The sequence below is a fragment of the Gadus chalcogrammus genome, chromosome 3 (assembly GCF_026213295.1).
Source record: "Gadus chalcogrammus isolate NIFS_2021 chromosome 3, NIFS_Gcha_1.0, whole genome shotgun sequence".
Lineage (NCBI taxonomy): Eukaryota > Metazoa > Chordata > Actinopteri > Gadiformes > Gadidae > Gadus > Gadus chalcogrammus.
Window position 1 is genome coordinate 23,218,068 of NC_079414.1, and position 14,797 is coordinate 23,232,864.

The 14,797-nt window shown below is 46.6% G+C and overlaps 1 protein-coding gene across 4 annotated transcripts in view; it reads right to left on the reverse strand.

The window, feature by feature from the left end:
* Positions 1-1,871: 1,871 nt before the first annotated feature.
* The window catches only part of add3a (adducin 3 (gamma) a), a 61,441-nt gene continuing 48,515 nt past the window's right edge, over positions 1,872-14,797 (reverse strand). For 2 of the 4 annotated variants that reach the window (XM_056586791.1, XM_056586792.1), the window contains exons 11-16: positions 13,421-13,525; positions 12,918-13,004; positions 12,630-12,653; positions 11,261-11,366; positions 7,759-7,857; positions 1,872-5,414 (exon numbers count right to left, since the gene is read on the reverse strand). In XM_056586791.1, the coding sequence (XP_056442766.1) occupies positions 5,149-5,414; positions 7,759-7,857; positions 11,261-11,366; positions 12,630-12,653; positions 12,918-13,004; positions 13,421-13,525 (687 nt within the window). In that variant the 3' untranslated portion in view covers positions 1,872-5,148. The remainder of the gene's footprint in view (positions 5,415-7,758; positions 7,858-11,260; positions 11,367-12,629; positions 12,654-12,917; positions 13,005-13,420; positions 13,526-14,797) is intronic. The other 2 variants (XM_056586793.1, XM_056586794.1) reach the window with 2 other exon arrangements.

Consider the following 14,797-nt stretch of genomic DNA (forward strand, 5'->3'; position numbering starts at 1 on the left):
GAAACAAGAGATAAAGAGTCGAAAGAGAATGAAAAGGTTTGAAGCGAGTGAGTCTTCCACAGACACACATGACTTCCTGTCTCAGTTCCACCTGATACTGGAACAGGAAGTCTTCAATACTGTTCATCGACAGGCTGCTTCTGCTGAAACTAATTCACAGAAGAATTTACCTTCTCATACTTTATTAGTTTGGTATCCAAGGCGAACCTGTGGCCTTCATATTTAGGGGGCAAATAAAGCCAACATTTATAGTTTCATTTGAGGATTTTATTGTTCATATCAGTAAAACATCTAATAAAAAGTGCTTTGTATCAACATGAACATCAGGACAGGAGGAATAGATGATTAATGAACAGGAGAAGTGTTGACAACAAAGAGAGGAAACTATTATTTATTCACATTTGCATAATCATGTTACTTAGGGCTCGATATCATTTGCAAGTATATATATGTATATATATATATTTATTTATATAGTGTTACATTTAACCTGACTGGAAAATAGATGGCTGATGTCTACAGTGGGATTATAGAGAAGACTATTCTGTACCAGGTTAATATAATGAACAGATCAAAATGCTTTTGATTGTCTAAGCATTTTGAAAAATCTATTTATTTGGCACTCAAGTTAGTTCAAAAATCAATGGAAACGTATTCATAAACACTAAGGTTCCCAGGTGTGCTGGAAACTGTGTTTTGGAAAGACAACACACACACACACACACACACACACACACACACACACACACACACACACACACACACACACACACACACACACACACACACACACACACACACACACACACACACACACACACACACACACACACACACAGCTCTGTTGCATATAAACAATGGTGAAAATGTGGATTTGGTTGTCAAACTGCTAACTCATACTTTGTTATAAAATAAAGATTGGAAATCCAGTCGTGATACTTTAAATGCAAAGGTGGGGCGTAAAGAGATAATAGTGGTGATTTGATGACATTTCAGAGAAACACACAGACACACACACACACACACACACACACCAGATTAGCCTACTTACGTATCACAATATAGCACTTGCATATTTTTTTTGCGAGGATAAATGCAGACAAGGCACAGTGGTTGCACACATTAATACACTTACAAACACACCGTGCGCATATATTTCCCCAGTGGCCTGAATCTTCACTAGAACAGGCAATGTCCTCCCTGGAACAGAGGCAGCACCGTCTTTGCTCGAGGTCTATAATTGGTTTCTCCCCAGATGGGGACAGAATTACATCATCATCATCATTTACCATAAGAGGCTCCACGTGATCCGGGCAGATAACACCAAGTGTTACAACTTCGGCAGCAGCAAACGGAACCATCCCTATCATGTCAAAATTATAGATAAACTTACGTTGGTACTCTGATGCTAAACTATACACTCTGCACCACAAACTGCACCGCAGAGTGGAGGAATCGGTTTGGTCGACATCTTGACACGATAAGGTCAACAGTTGGTAACACTACAGTATAAGTGTACATTACTTAACCATTAATTAACGTCAGTTAATGCAGTATAAGCATTAAATGGAAGCATTAGCATAGGGGTTGGGGTTGGGCTATCAAATATGTTACGAGTCATTACCTTAAGTAGCACCATTACCTTAGTTGACATGAACACCATTAGTAAATGATTACTAGACCAATAGTTAACTATTAACTAACGTAAATGAATGGTCATTTATGTACCCTTATTGTACTAAGTGTCACTCAACATGGTTTTAACTGTGTGTTCAACCTCTCTGCACGCACCCCCCTGCCTCGCGATGCAAATCGTATCAGGGCATGACTGGGTGTCATTGTCGGTCAAAATTTCACAGGCCGTCTGACAACACTTCCTTAAACGACAGATGTAAAAGACATTTACATATTCAATTTCTTTGCGGCTCTTCTCTGCTTTGGTTTGCGTCTACCAAACTCACAGTCACCATTAGCACTCAACTCTACACCTCGTTGGCTTTTATCCAGATTTTGAACTTGTAGGCGCACTGATACTCATATTACAGTCAGCAAAATTCTTAAAGATTAACCATTAGGGCTGATAGACAGGTCAGGGTGCAGCCATTGTTTGAAATGAGTGCTGTGGTGGATTTCTCCACACCGCAGCACATGCACTACTGTCCCCGTGGTTTTGATTATACCCCATGGGAACTGTACTTTAGTCTGTCTATCTAGTCATTACATTACCACTTGAATGGGAATTAACAATCAACTAGAAACATATGTTGCAACTCTGTTTGTGGTAGGTTATGTCTGTGAAGCAAAAATTATAAATGAATGTGAACGGGTTATGCTCAAATTAAGAGTTTGGGAATGAGGTTGATGTTTATGAATGCGGATTGTGGAATATCTTGCGGTGGGATTTCGTTTGTGTTTTTCTTTGACAAACACTGAAATTGAGCTTCGGTTTTCATAAAATAGTTTTATTTGTGAATTTACACTGATTAGCAGTACACCTAAAAGCAACTCCATTAGAATACCGTTAATTTTCACAGGTCTTGAAATAACTTGGCTCATTCGGTACGCCAAAGCCAAACTCATTAATCCTCTTAAAATGAAAAAAAAAAAAAATGTGGATGGGAGGCATGAATAAAACAAGGTGCAAATGGTCAGAAAGCAGAAACAAATACAAACAATGTGATTCAGATTCAGTTCATCAGGGTCACAAATTGAGATGTTAAAAAGTCTTAAGAAGCTCAAATAAAGAAAGCTGAACTGCATTACAAAACAATTTCTCCTTTTTCCAAAAGGAGAAATGAAATTAAAGGAGTTTGAAGGATTAAAACATTGGTGCCTAAATGTGCCACTAACCACCGCAACACTACACTCCCAAAATCACTTCCCTTTAACCGTCATCTCCTTCCTTTAGGTGTACTGAGATCAGCCCTTCCAGTTGTAGGTTTTAGAGGTACACACACACACCTCGCAATAAACCAACAGGATTCACATCGCTAGCTGGGACGTGTGGATCGGTTGGAGAGGGAACGTGTGGTAAACTGTTACACTTTGGCTTTGGGGGATAAACTGGGTCACAATGCAATTGCTTCAAGGTATGTAGGGTATTTTGTTCTCTTTTTCGTCGTGTTAGGATATCGATGACAACATAGTGTGCCCTAGATCCCGCGCTCACTTCCAGTTTAAAAGTGGAGAACTCAGCACAATACAGAAATGCACACGGCCATGAGTGTATCTGCTGCGTGTTCATGTTTGGGGGGGGAGAGGGGGGAAAGGAGGGAGGAAAGGAAACTTCATACTTGTCGCTGATCAAGCAGACCATAATAGCCCGCCTTGTCTCATGGTTAAAACGTCTGAGGGAGAAAACGATGACAATATGGCTTTAGAAGCAACACAAGCATACCAAATGCCTGGGGAAGACCCTGATGCAACAGGGCGTGATGAGAGGGGTGCCATTCGTATCCCCTGTTTGGAAGAGCAGTAATAACCTGTGTGTGACTCTGAGTCCCTGTTTTCTCTCTCTCTCCCCCTCGATTAAACACACCTTCCTTCTCGAGTTGTTCGAATACCCAACGCCTCACTCGTCTGTCTTTTGCACAAGCGTCGACAAGACTCTAGACCCTACTCTCTTGGTAAAACCAACTACTATGTGTTAAATATTACAAAAAGTGCAGCACAATAAAATATATAGGTACAAATCTATAGCCAACATATCCAGTTTTCATATAGTTGTGTTATATAGCAGTTTTTTTAGTAATATGAAGACTCGTATAATTTGAGAAACCAGGCAACACTACAGAATGTATTAAGTAAATAAAAAAACGAATTCTTGCACAAAAGAAAACATGCTTAATATTTGTATTCTCTGTAAAAGTATAGAAATGAGTAGAAAATAGAGATGACCAACTCAGGAGTTCCACGTCCAATTTTAAAAAGTCAAAGCAAAACAAACCGAGATGCAAGTTTTTCCAGAGATGACGTTTGCGTTCTCGCCCGGCTAAAAGGTATGACATGAACAAGTGAGGCTTCACTAAAACGTGATTGTGTGTTTGTTTTTTCCTTACTCTGTTTTTTAGTTTGGCAAAAAAAGCAAGTTACAAAAGAATACATTGAATGCTACATAGAAGTAAGGAGGTAAGCCTCTCTTCCAAGGGTCAGAACCTCCACTCACCGAAACATTTCTGTCTTTTTTTGTATCGTTTTCTGGCAAGGAAAGGAGCGAGCATTCCTGGCCTAGCTAAGAATACGAAGAACAGAAGCACGACAACTGAAACTGCAGCATTGGATTTAGTCCACAATTAGCCCAGGGCTTCTGCCAGTGCCTTCTGGACTGCAATTAGACAGCAATGAGGCTCTTTGAAGAGAGCGAGGGGAAAGAGTGAGAGAAGTGGGTTGAAAGATAATAAAAAAAAAAGATCTTTCTAGAGATAAAAAAACGCAACGCAAACTCCGCCAGAGCTGAACTGCCAACAAAACAAAAACCTTAACAGAAAAAAACACATTTCTCTTTCCAGTGTGAGGATCATTTCCGTGCGCCTCGTTCCAGTTTACCTACACACGCGCGACTGCATAAGCGGAGCCCAAACGTCGGCCTCGACTCGGGGTTGTCATGGCGCCAGAGACACACGGGGGCTGTTTTGAATGCCATCCCTAGCCAAGGGGGAAGCGCAGCACAGGGCGAGCCAGTAATTCAGGATCTGCACGGAGTGGTATCAGCTGACACAACTCTGCACCAGCGTGCAGTGTGCAGCGGACCAGAGACATCTCACCGCCGTCAGGTTGTACCCAACCCCTCCGGCACAACTCTGCACCGTCAACGCGGGGTTTTCTATTATTTTTTGGTATTTATCCAATTATATATATCTTCCTCGGCCAACCATATAGTACGGTCATGTTTTGTTAGAAAATAAAAAAAAGATAATCTATTAAAATCAGAAAATGGACGAAAGAAAAGCAAAACAACGATATCGACAGTGAAAACAAACATGAACAAAACCATACGGAAACAAAACCAAAACAAACAGATAGGGAATACCCCTTCGCCGCCGCCACTACTACTACTACTACTCCTTCCTCTTCCTCTCTGGCGAGGGGGCGGGGCCTCAGCGGGCCACGCTCCTTGCTGCGGGACAAGGAGGAAGGGGCGGGGCCTCCTCAGGCCTCCAGCTTGTCCTTCTTCTTGTTCTTCTTCAGGAAGGACGGCGTGCGGAACTTCTTCTTCTTCTTGCCGTTGGGCGACTTGGAGGGCGAGCTCTCCGGGGAGAGCGCCAGCTCCTCGATCTTGTCGCCGGGCCGCAGCGTCAGCGTCACGCTCTCCACGCTGGTGGTCAGCTGACTGACGCGCCGGGACAGCTCCTCGTCCGCGCCGCCGCCGCCGCCGTTGCGCCCGTTGCCGTTGAGCAGGCCGCTGCCGTGGTGCTCTGGGGGGGGAGGGGGGGGGGGAAGAGAAGGGAGATGGTTAGAGGTGTCAGACAGCAGTGCTCTTTGCAGTACTTGTATGTATGTTGTAAATCCTGGCACTTAATGTACGTACTTATTGTGTGTCGCATTTAGTTCTAATGCTTAGTTATGTAGCATCTTATCCTAGCTATCTATGTTGAACACGGGGTAATGGTTAACCTAGCGATTGTTTGTGCGTTGCACTTGGTTCTATGAACATCCTTCGTGTACCTATCTTATGACAAATGTACATATTTTAGTCGCTTTGGATAAAAGCGTCTGGTAATTGCCCTTAATGTAAATGTAAATCCTCTGAGGTTCTTTATCCGGTGAAATGCAGGGAATTCAGATACTCTTGTTAAGGGGGTGGGTAGGGGTCAAGCATCGTACACATGGGAATTAAGCCCAGTAGGTTTTGTCCTCCTTTGTGTCTTCCTCCTAACCACGACTATCCAATGGTTCATTTGTTCTTTTCGATGGTCGTTACAATGCTGAACAATGGAATATCAAAAACGGATCGATGGACCCGTGGATTGGTTGGTTAGCTAATTGAAACGGTGAATGTCTAAAACACTGCAACTCCCTGGGCGCCGCTAGTTAGTTGGAGGGTTAATCAGTGGCGCTGATCCAACAATCAAATCTGAAAGCCCAACACTTTGTAATTAATTTTGAAACCCCTGCCGTTTGGCAAAAAATATATATTAACTCCCTTAAAAATAGTCGAGTAAAGAGGCGTTCATCATAACTCGGTGCCAAATGCTGCAGGTTTTACAAAGAACGGCGGCAGAATTGTAGCGACTAGCATACGGTGGGAACAAGCCATCTTGGTGGCGCCCAGAGAGCCCGGTAGGAAGTCCACTCTCTGCTAGCAGCGCTGAGCTTCCCCCACAATGCCTTGCTCCACATGTGGTGCCTCTAGTACAGGACTCCGATACAGATAATAAGGGTGAAATAAGGATGCTTGTTGATCATATAAATATTACAAATAATAATAATAATAATTATATGTAAACTGAACTTTATACTTAACACCCATTGCTCAGAATAATCCCCCACAATCCCTTGCTCTAAATGTGGTGCATCTAGCACAGGACTCCCAATTCAGATAATAACGGTGAAATAAGGATGCTTGCTGGCCATATAAATACTACTACTAATAATAACAATATGTATACTGGACACCCATTGCTCAGGACAACCTGCAGTAAACTACACAGTCCCGTTGAAGGACGGTGAGTCACAGGACAAGGGAGGGGCTCTGAACCCTGTTGACCCTGCTCACACACTGTCCTCCAGTCACCCCCCCGGGGAAGAAACTAGGTCATGTGAGCACGACCGCAATGCACCCACTTCCCCTCTCATCTTTGTATGACGGGCGCCCTTCTCTGTTGACGCAAGCATGTTGCGGCGGCGGTAGAACAACACAGAGAAGGGGCCCCGAGCGTCCTGTTACTGCGTGGCACAGTTCCCCTCACCAGGAATGCTGAGGGGCCTTCTGGAGCACAATGCCCCGACGCTGAGGTCAAACCAAGATGTGGGGAGGGGGGAGGTCAAGGGGTCGAAGGGAGGGATTCGCGACAAACAATCGCCCTGGTTTTTTGGTGTAAAGGTGGAATACTGAGATCAGTCCCTCGAACCAGCGTATCAGAGTAAAGGACAGCTCCCCTGACCCCCTGCAGCATTGCAGTGTCTAAAGGCTTAGTTATGCTTCCACGTTGACGCAACGCAATGACCACGAAGACGCTTCGACGCAGTCTCAAACCTGTTATGGTTCTGCGTCGGGGTTTACGTGACGGGGCCGTAAACCCCTCTTGTGTTGTGTCGACGTGAAACCATAACTAAGCCTTTATCTCTGCGGCGTTTCTCTTGATAGACGCCTCGCTGTGATGCGTGCTGGGACTCAAGACTCGAACAGAAAAACACGCCGTGGGTCGGTCGATACAACCAGAAATGTCGTGCAGAGCAGCTCAAAGGGAAACACACACTAGCCTCCTTCCCAGCCCTCCGCTGCCTTCCGCTACCGTCCTCAAATGTCAGCCGCACAATGAATGGCCCACAGTGGGGAAACAGGGAGCCCGGCTGGGCCCGCGCGGGCCGGGTCTTAGTAGTGTAACATCAGTCTCGACATCGCACTGAAGCGCGCTCGCGGCAATTCAATCCCCTCACCGGGGCCCGCTCGCTCATACACTCACATACACACACCGCGCGCTTTTCTAGAAAGCACACCACACACATGCACGCACACGTGCACCCCCGCACACGTGCACCCGCACACAGAGGAGCGAGGACATGGCGGGAGAGCGGCCGCCCCTCTCGTTCTGATACCTTGCTTGGCCGGTGTGCCTTGCGGCGTCTGGTTGAGAGACACTGAGAGAGACTGAGAGAGAGTGGAACCGTCGTCGGATGTTAGCTCGTGCTCGCCATCTGCAGGGAGGTACGGTTGGGGGGGAGGGGGGGGGGGGGGGAGGAAGGGTGTGTGTGTGTGCGTATGGGTAGCAAGTTGTGTGTGTGTGTGTGTGTGTGTGGGGGGGGGGGCAGGGTGTTGATGTGTATGTGGGCGGGTGAATCAGAATGTGGTACAAGAGTTTGGATCAGTGTGGATTTTCACATTGTGTGTGAATGTGTTTGCGGGTGGGTGAGTGGTATGGTGGCAGAGAGCGGGGGGTGGAGGTGACGTGTTGGTGTGTGTGTGTGTGTGTGTGTGTGTGTGTGTGTGTTGGTTGGTGCATGTGTGGCCAGGGTGAGGCAGGGCGGGGGAGGGAGGGAGGCAGGGGCAGCGGGGAAGGGAGGGTTAACAGATTAGTGGTAGCACACAAATGTTAGGAACATGCCATCATGCACAGCTGCATTCACAGAAGACCAAAAAGATCTGTTAGGCTGTGTGTGTGTGTGTGCGTTGTGCGTTGTGTTTTGTGTGTGTTGGTGGCAGGCCACCAGTGCGACCGGGCCTTCCTCAGATCTCCCCGGGGAGCAGGCATGCAAAACATGCACAGACGTCTTGGCTGCTCTCCGGGTCAGATGGTGCAGGCAGTGGGTGTGGCTCCCAGGCTGTGATCAGGGGTGTCACAGGGGGGCGACGGTCCCTTCAGCGAACAGCGAGATGCGGATACATAGTCCCAGCCTCATCGTCCGCCAAATGCGTGGACATCTCAGTGGCCCCCGAACCGTTTGAATCAGTGGAATAATTCATTCTGGGATGAAAAGACGCCACCGCTGACGCCTTGTGTGTGACACTTGCATCTTGATCTTGCATCTGATCAGTTGTGATGACGCATGAAGGATTTCTGCAATATTCTAACATTCCACTGCATAGAAAGTGTCTATAGGCCAACCTGGTGGTATCATTTCATGTTCTCAAGAGCTTTGACAAAACCAGTACGTGGTGATTTGACCTCAAAGGGCTCCGTCTTAACCAAGCTCCCGGTTCATCATGAAGCACGGAACCTGAATTTGAGGAGCAGAGATGATCGCCGCGGCAGCACGGATCCCGACAATGTCTGAGGCAGGCGTGGTCTGGATGGGCCAGCCGTACATACCTGGCATCGGAGGTGGTGAAGTCGGGCCTAAACAACCGGTCAGACCACAACATGCCCCAGGCCGACAGGCTGCGGCAGTTGCCCACACAATGCCAGGGCAGGGTGTGTGAACTGGATGGGATGCATCCCAAAAACCGGAGGTGCAGGAAGTTGGACGTTTGGATGCATTCATCGTCAATCTTTAGAGCATTAAGAGCGGCAGTTACTCGACCTTATTAGTATCACCATCCCCCTCTCCTCCTCGCCCACGGACCCACACAGGGTTGATGGCTCAGTGGCACCATTAAGCCAATCAGATCTCTGTGCGTTCTTTGGGTCCGAAAGCAAAGCGTGCACGTTTGAGACGTTTCTGCGTTTCAAATGGATCGAACAGGTCGTTCACACTATTGGAAGCTAACCAACGTTACAAGTGCATGCAGTAAAACGCTCCTGTTGACTGACTTTTATTGTCCGTATGAAGTCTGTCCACTGATGCGTCTGTGTATGGTGTATGCCCTGGCACTTAAAAACAGTACTTAGTGTCGTGCAGCTGCATCTTATCCTCCTAGCTATCCTTGTTGTATACGTGGAATGGGTTAACCATTGCAATTGTAAATGGCATGTTCTATGGACAGCCTTACTGTTCCGACAGTGATATATGGTTGTTTCTCTTTCCTCTGACAAATGTAATTATGGTAAGTCACTTAGGATGAAGCGTCCGCTAAATGCATTGAATGTCAAATGTAGTAGCACGCTGAGTCTTTCAATTCTCAATCTGTGAATGCCCCGGGTTGTCACATGTGAATCACACGGCATTCATGTGAAATGGTTTGTATTCTTGCGTCATGTGGCGACGTTGTGTGTCGTAACATCGGGCACACTCCTAGATGATGTGACAGGTTCAAACGCACACGACCGTCTATCTGTCTACACTGACTGTATATAAGAATGGGTTAGTGTATGTGGGTGGGTGCTTATGTGGTTGTTTGTTTGCTTATACTCGCGTTTGTGTGCTGCTTATGCGCATGTTTGTGTGCTCATGCGCGTGTTTGTGTGCTTATACGTGTGTTTGTGTGCTTATGCGTGTGTTTATGTGCTTATGTGTGTGTTCCAGCTGGATTCCAGCTGGTATGCAGATTGGCCACCAGGGAGTCATCGGACTGAGGGGGCAACGGTGTCATAGCAACCGGCCCAGGCTCATGGGGCGGGTGTGAAGGCCTGCTGTCTGGTCCGCCTGTCTGCTCACACACCCACACACACACACACACGTCTAACACACCCACACACGCGCCTCACACAAGCAAGCACACACACACACACACACACACACACACACACACACACACACACACACACACACACACACACACACACACACACACACACACACACACACACACACACACACACACACACACACACACACACTAACCTGTGTGGATGACCCCTTACTATTCATCCCGTGTAGATTTCCCCTCTGATTGGTGTTTCATCTGAGATATACCGCCTAGACTCTGATAATGAGAGCTGCATGGGACCGGTCCACCTGGTCTCACTCTAACCCCCTGGTCTCATCCTAACCCACTAGTCCTGGTCTCACTCTAACCCACTAGTCCTGGTCTCACTCTAACCCACTAGTCCTGGTCTCACTCTAACCCACTAGTCCTGGTCTCACTCTAACCCACTAGTCCTGGTCTCACTCTAACCCACTAGTCCTGGTCTCACTCTAACCCAATAGTCCTGGTCTCACTCTAACCCACTAGTCCTGGTCTCACTCTAACCCACTAGTCCTGGTCTCACTCTAACCCACTAGTCCTGGTCTCATTCTAACCCACTAGTCCTGGTCTCATTCTAACCCACTAGTTCTATCCAGTGCGTTGCAGCCATGTGTGGAGTCGGATTGCATGATTCTTGATTGAGGCATAAACAGAAAAAGGGGAAATGTGTATTCAGATGCTTGTGGATCCTTCTGGCTCGTACACAGTGTGAGAACGGATTCGTATGTGCTTGGGTACAGTCTCTTTGTGTGTGTGTGTGTGTGTGTGTGTGTGTGTGTGTGTGTGTGTGTGTGTGTGTGTGTGTGTGTGTGTGTGTGTGTGTGTGTGTGTGTGTGTGTGTGTGTGTGTGTGTGTGTGTGTGTGTGTAGGTTGGGGCGTGCGTGTACGTATATGCGCGCGTGTAGTTGTATGTGTGTGTGTGTGTGTACGTATGTGCGCGCGAGTAGTTGTGTGCGCGCACGTGTGCATGTGTGAATACCCGTGTGTGTACGTACGCACATGCGTGTGTGTGTGTGTGTGTGTGTGTCGTCGTACCACTGAGGCCTCTCCTCTCCCCGGTCTTGAGGTAGTCCTCCGACAGCTCGCTGAACGGGTTGGGGGGCAGCTGAACCATCTGCTCCTCCACTGAGGGCACGTAGGGCTGGAGAGGGGTCCGGGAACACAGAGTCAGTACTCACACACACACACACACACCTGGAGAGGGGGCCGGAAACACAGAGAGTCAGTACTCACACACACACCTGGTGAGGGGGCCGTGAACACAGAGTCAGTACACACACACACACACACACACACACACACACACACACACACACACACACACACACACACACACACACACACACACACACACACACACACACACACACACACACACACACACAGAGAGAGGGGGCCGGAAACGGAGAGAATTAGCTCTGTAGTGCCGCACGTTCACACGTATGTCTTTACAAGTGCTCGCACACATGAACACACTTATGAAAATAAGGTTGTAATCACAATGCCACAACCACAAATAATCATAGTTACAAAGTGTACATACACGCACAGACACACCCATAAAGGCAAACACAGATAACCGACAGACACCTTGCACACACACACACACGTACATACAAAGACGGATTCCTAATAAAACACCCACACAACTACACACACACACACACACACACACACACGTACAGACAAAGACGGATTCCTAATAAAACACCCACTCTCACACACACACACACACACACACACACACACACACACACACACACACACACACACACACACACACACACACACACACACACACACACACACACACACACACACACACACACACACACACACACACACACACCAGAACAGTATTATGCAGTGACACACACTTAATCACAGTGCCAAAAAAAAAAAAGAAAAAAGAAGTGTGCTCATACAAAAGATAAGTGTGGACCACATCGGGGATAATAGCAGTGTACGACACATTCCGCGCTGCAATTCACACCCAATAAGTCCTGCATGCCTTTTATACCGCTGCGTACGACACTGTGACACCACGCCACCACGGAGACACCAGACGCCGTCGTAAAACAGCCAGACACTCCACTATCTACTCAGACAACCACACGTATTTTATGACACTTTATACCAGGGGGTCGGCGGGGGGGGGGGGGGGGTGCCAATTAACTGTGCGAAACACGAAACACACTAGTCAATTAATGAACCTTTCCTTCAGGTTTCTGCACAGTGAAGCTAAACAGCGGGGCTAAAAGACTAGCGCTACCAAGCACATCTTGATGTACACATTACGTTGGATACATAAAGGCATGCTCTTTACGACTCACTATGGAGGACACAACCAGGCATCACGACACCACTACAGATGAAGGCATTCGACACAAGTGGGGATATTTACCAGAACTTTTACCCGAACATGGTCCTTTAAAAAAAGACACCGAACAGTAAATATATGTATAATTTCTTTTTTTTAATAAGTCTATATAATTATTCTTTCATCCTCAACTTAATGACATATATTAACCATCAACTAGGTTTTAATTTAGAGGACAACGTTTAAGTTATTAATAAACTAAGCAGACATACATTTCTTCTAACAATACAGAACACGTTATACTGGCTCCACCTAGTGGTCAAAAACGGAAGTGTGCGCTAAGTGGGCAGAACGTGTTCCATTGAAACCCACCTGTCTTGGCGCATCAACAGGGATGCCTGCCAGGTGCTGAGAACGTGGGCCTGATGACATCATGTCCATCCGGTTCTGGTCCCTGATCTGTGATAGGACCAAAAAGTACAACAAAACCATGAAACACACACCAACTATATTGTGGTTGAATTAAATAGCGTAGAGATGGCATCTAGTTCATGTGTGTGCGTGAATTTCTACCTGTCATACACTGGTTAACGTAGGCAGGTATAACGAGATATGCTTGTTCAAATTTTGCGTTCTTGGGCGATTGCTTTAGCGCCACCTTTGGGCCAACCAGTGTAATCTTTCTTCTCTGTTAATATTTAGCCTCTGCAGCTGTAGAAAGTTTCCTAAAAAGCAACACAGCAGTTTTTTGCTGTGTAGGTCAATCTAGCGGAATATTAATAAAAACACTAACAAATACAACAGGTGGCCTCGCACTTTGCGCTTGGCCCCCCTCACTTAGAAAAAAAGAGGGAGTGATGGAGTGTGTCCCTCACCTTGTTCCTCTTCTGCTGCACCTCGCTGGGGTCCGTGTTGAGGGGCACAAACTGGTTGGCGTCCTCGATCCGGATGGGCGTGCCCGTCTCCTCAGCCTTCATCCACTGCACAGGAAACGCACAGAATGACAGACAGCAATCAGTAAGAGGGGGCATGGGATTGGTTCATCTGTCCTCGTTAGTGGTGAGTGCAGGACTGTGATTAGTTCATCTGTCCTCGTTAATGGTGAGTGCAAGCCTGTGATTGGTTTGTCTGTCCTCATTAGTGGCGAGTGCAAGTCTGGGGTTGGTTCATATGTCCTCGTTAGTGGTGAGTGCAGGCCTGTGATTGATTCATCTGTCCTCGTTAGTGGTGAGTGCAGGCCTGTGATTGGTTTGTCTGTCCTCGTTAGTGGCTATTGCAGGTCTGGGATTGGTTCATATGTCCTCATTAGTGGTGAGTGCAGGCCTTTGATTGGTTTGTCTGTCCTCGTTAGTGGTGAGTGCAGGCCTATGATTGGTTTGTCTGTCCTCGTTAGCGGCAAGTGCAGTCCTTGTATTGGTTAATCTGTCCTCGTTAGTGGCGAGTGCAGGCCTGGGATTGGTTAATCTGTCCTCGTTAGTGGTGAGCGCATGTCTTTGATTGGTTCATCTCTTCGTTAGGGGTGAGTGTAGCAGGAAGCACAACTGAGTGCCCTGTCCGATAGACCTAGTGGCGACGTGGTCACTCAGACCGTGTGGTTTCTGGAAGTGGTGTTTTTTTTGGTTCAAATGGTTCTACTCATCCAGTCTGTCTGATGTTTAAGAAGGGCATAGCTCATTTTCATTTAATCAGATTACGAATATGAAAACGACGAAAATCAATAGAAAATAAATCATCGGTACAAGACTGTTGATCTTATTTTGGAAAAAAAAACTAAGTCCTAACTAAAACTAACTCCCATTGCAGAGTTCAAGTCTACCCTAGCACAGAAGCCTTGGTTAAATTACAGTCAAGCAGTTTGATTGGCGATTGTATTAAATGTACTACAATTTCTCAGCAATTAGGGTAAAATAGGTGTATTTTTTGTAACATCAAAATTGATCAATAATCTCTTCCCTCGTTGACAATTATGAACCAACGTGATAATGTTTGAATGAAGATCCAGAAGGTTAGCATAATGCCGGTAAGAAAACATTGTGTTAGAATGAATTACACTATTCAGCCACAGGAGGGCACTCAAGGCATGGCGTTGGGTCGGAACGCTTTTCTTCTCACACACACACACACACACACACACACACACACACACACACACACACACACACACACACACACACACACACACACACACACACACACACACACACACACACACACACACACTCAAACTAAACTAAAAACACACCCATAAAACA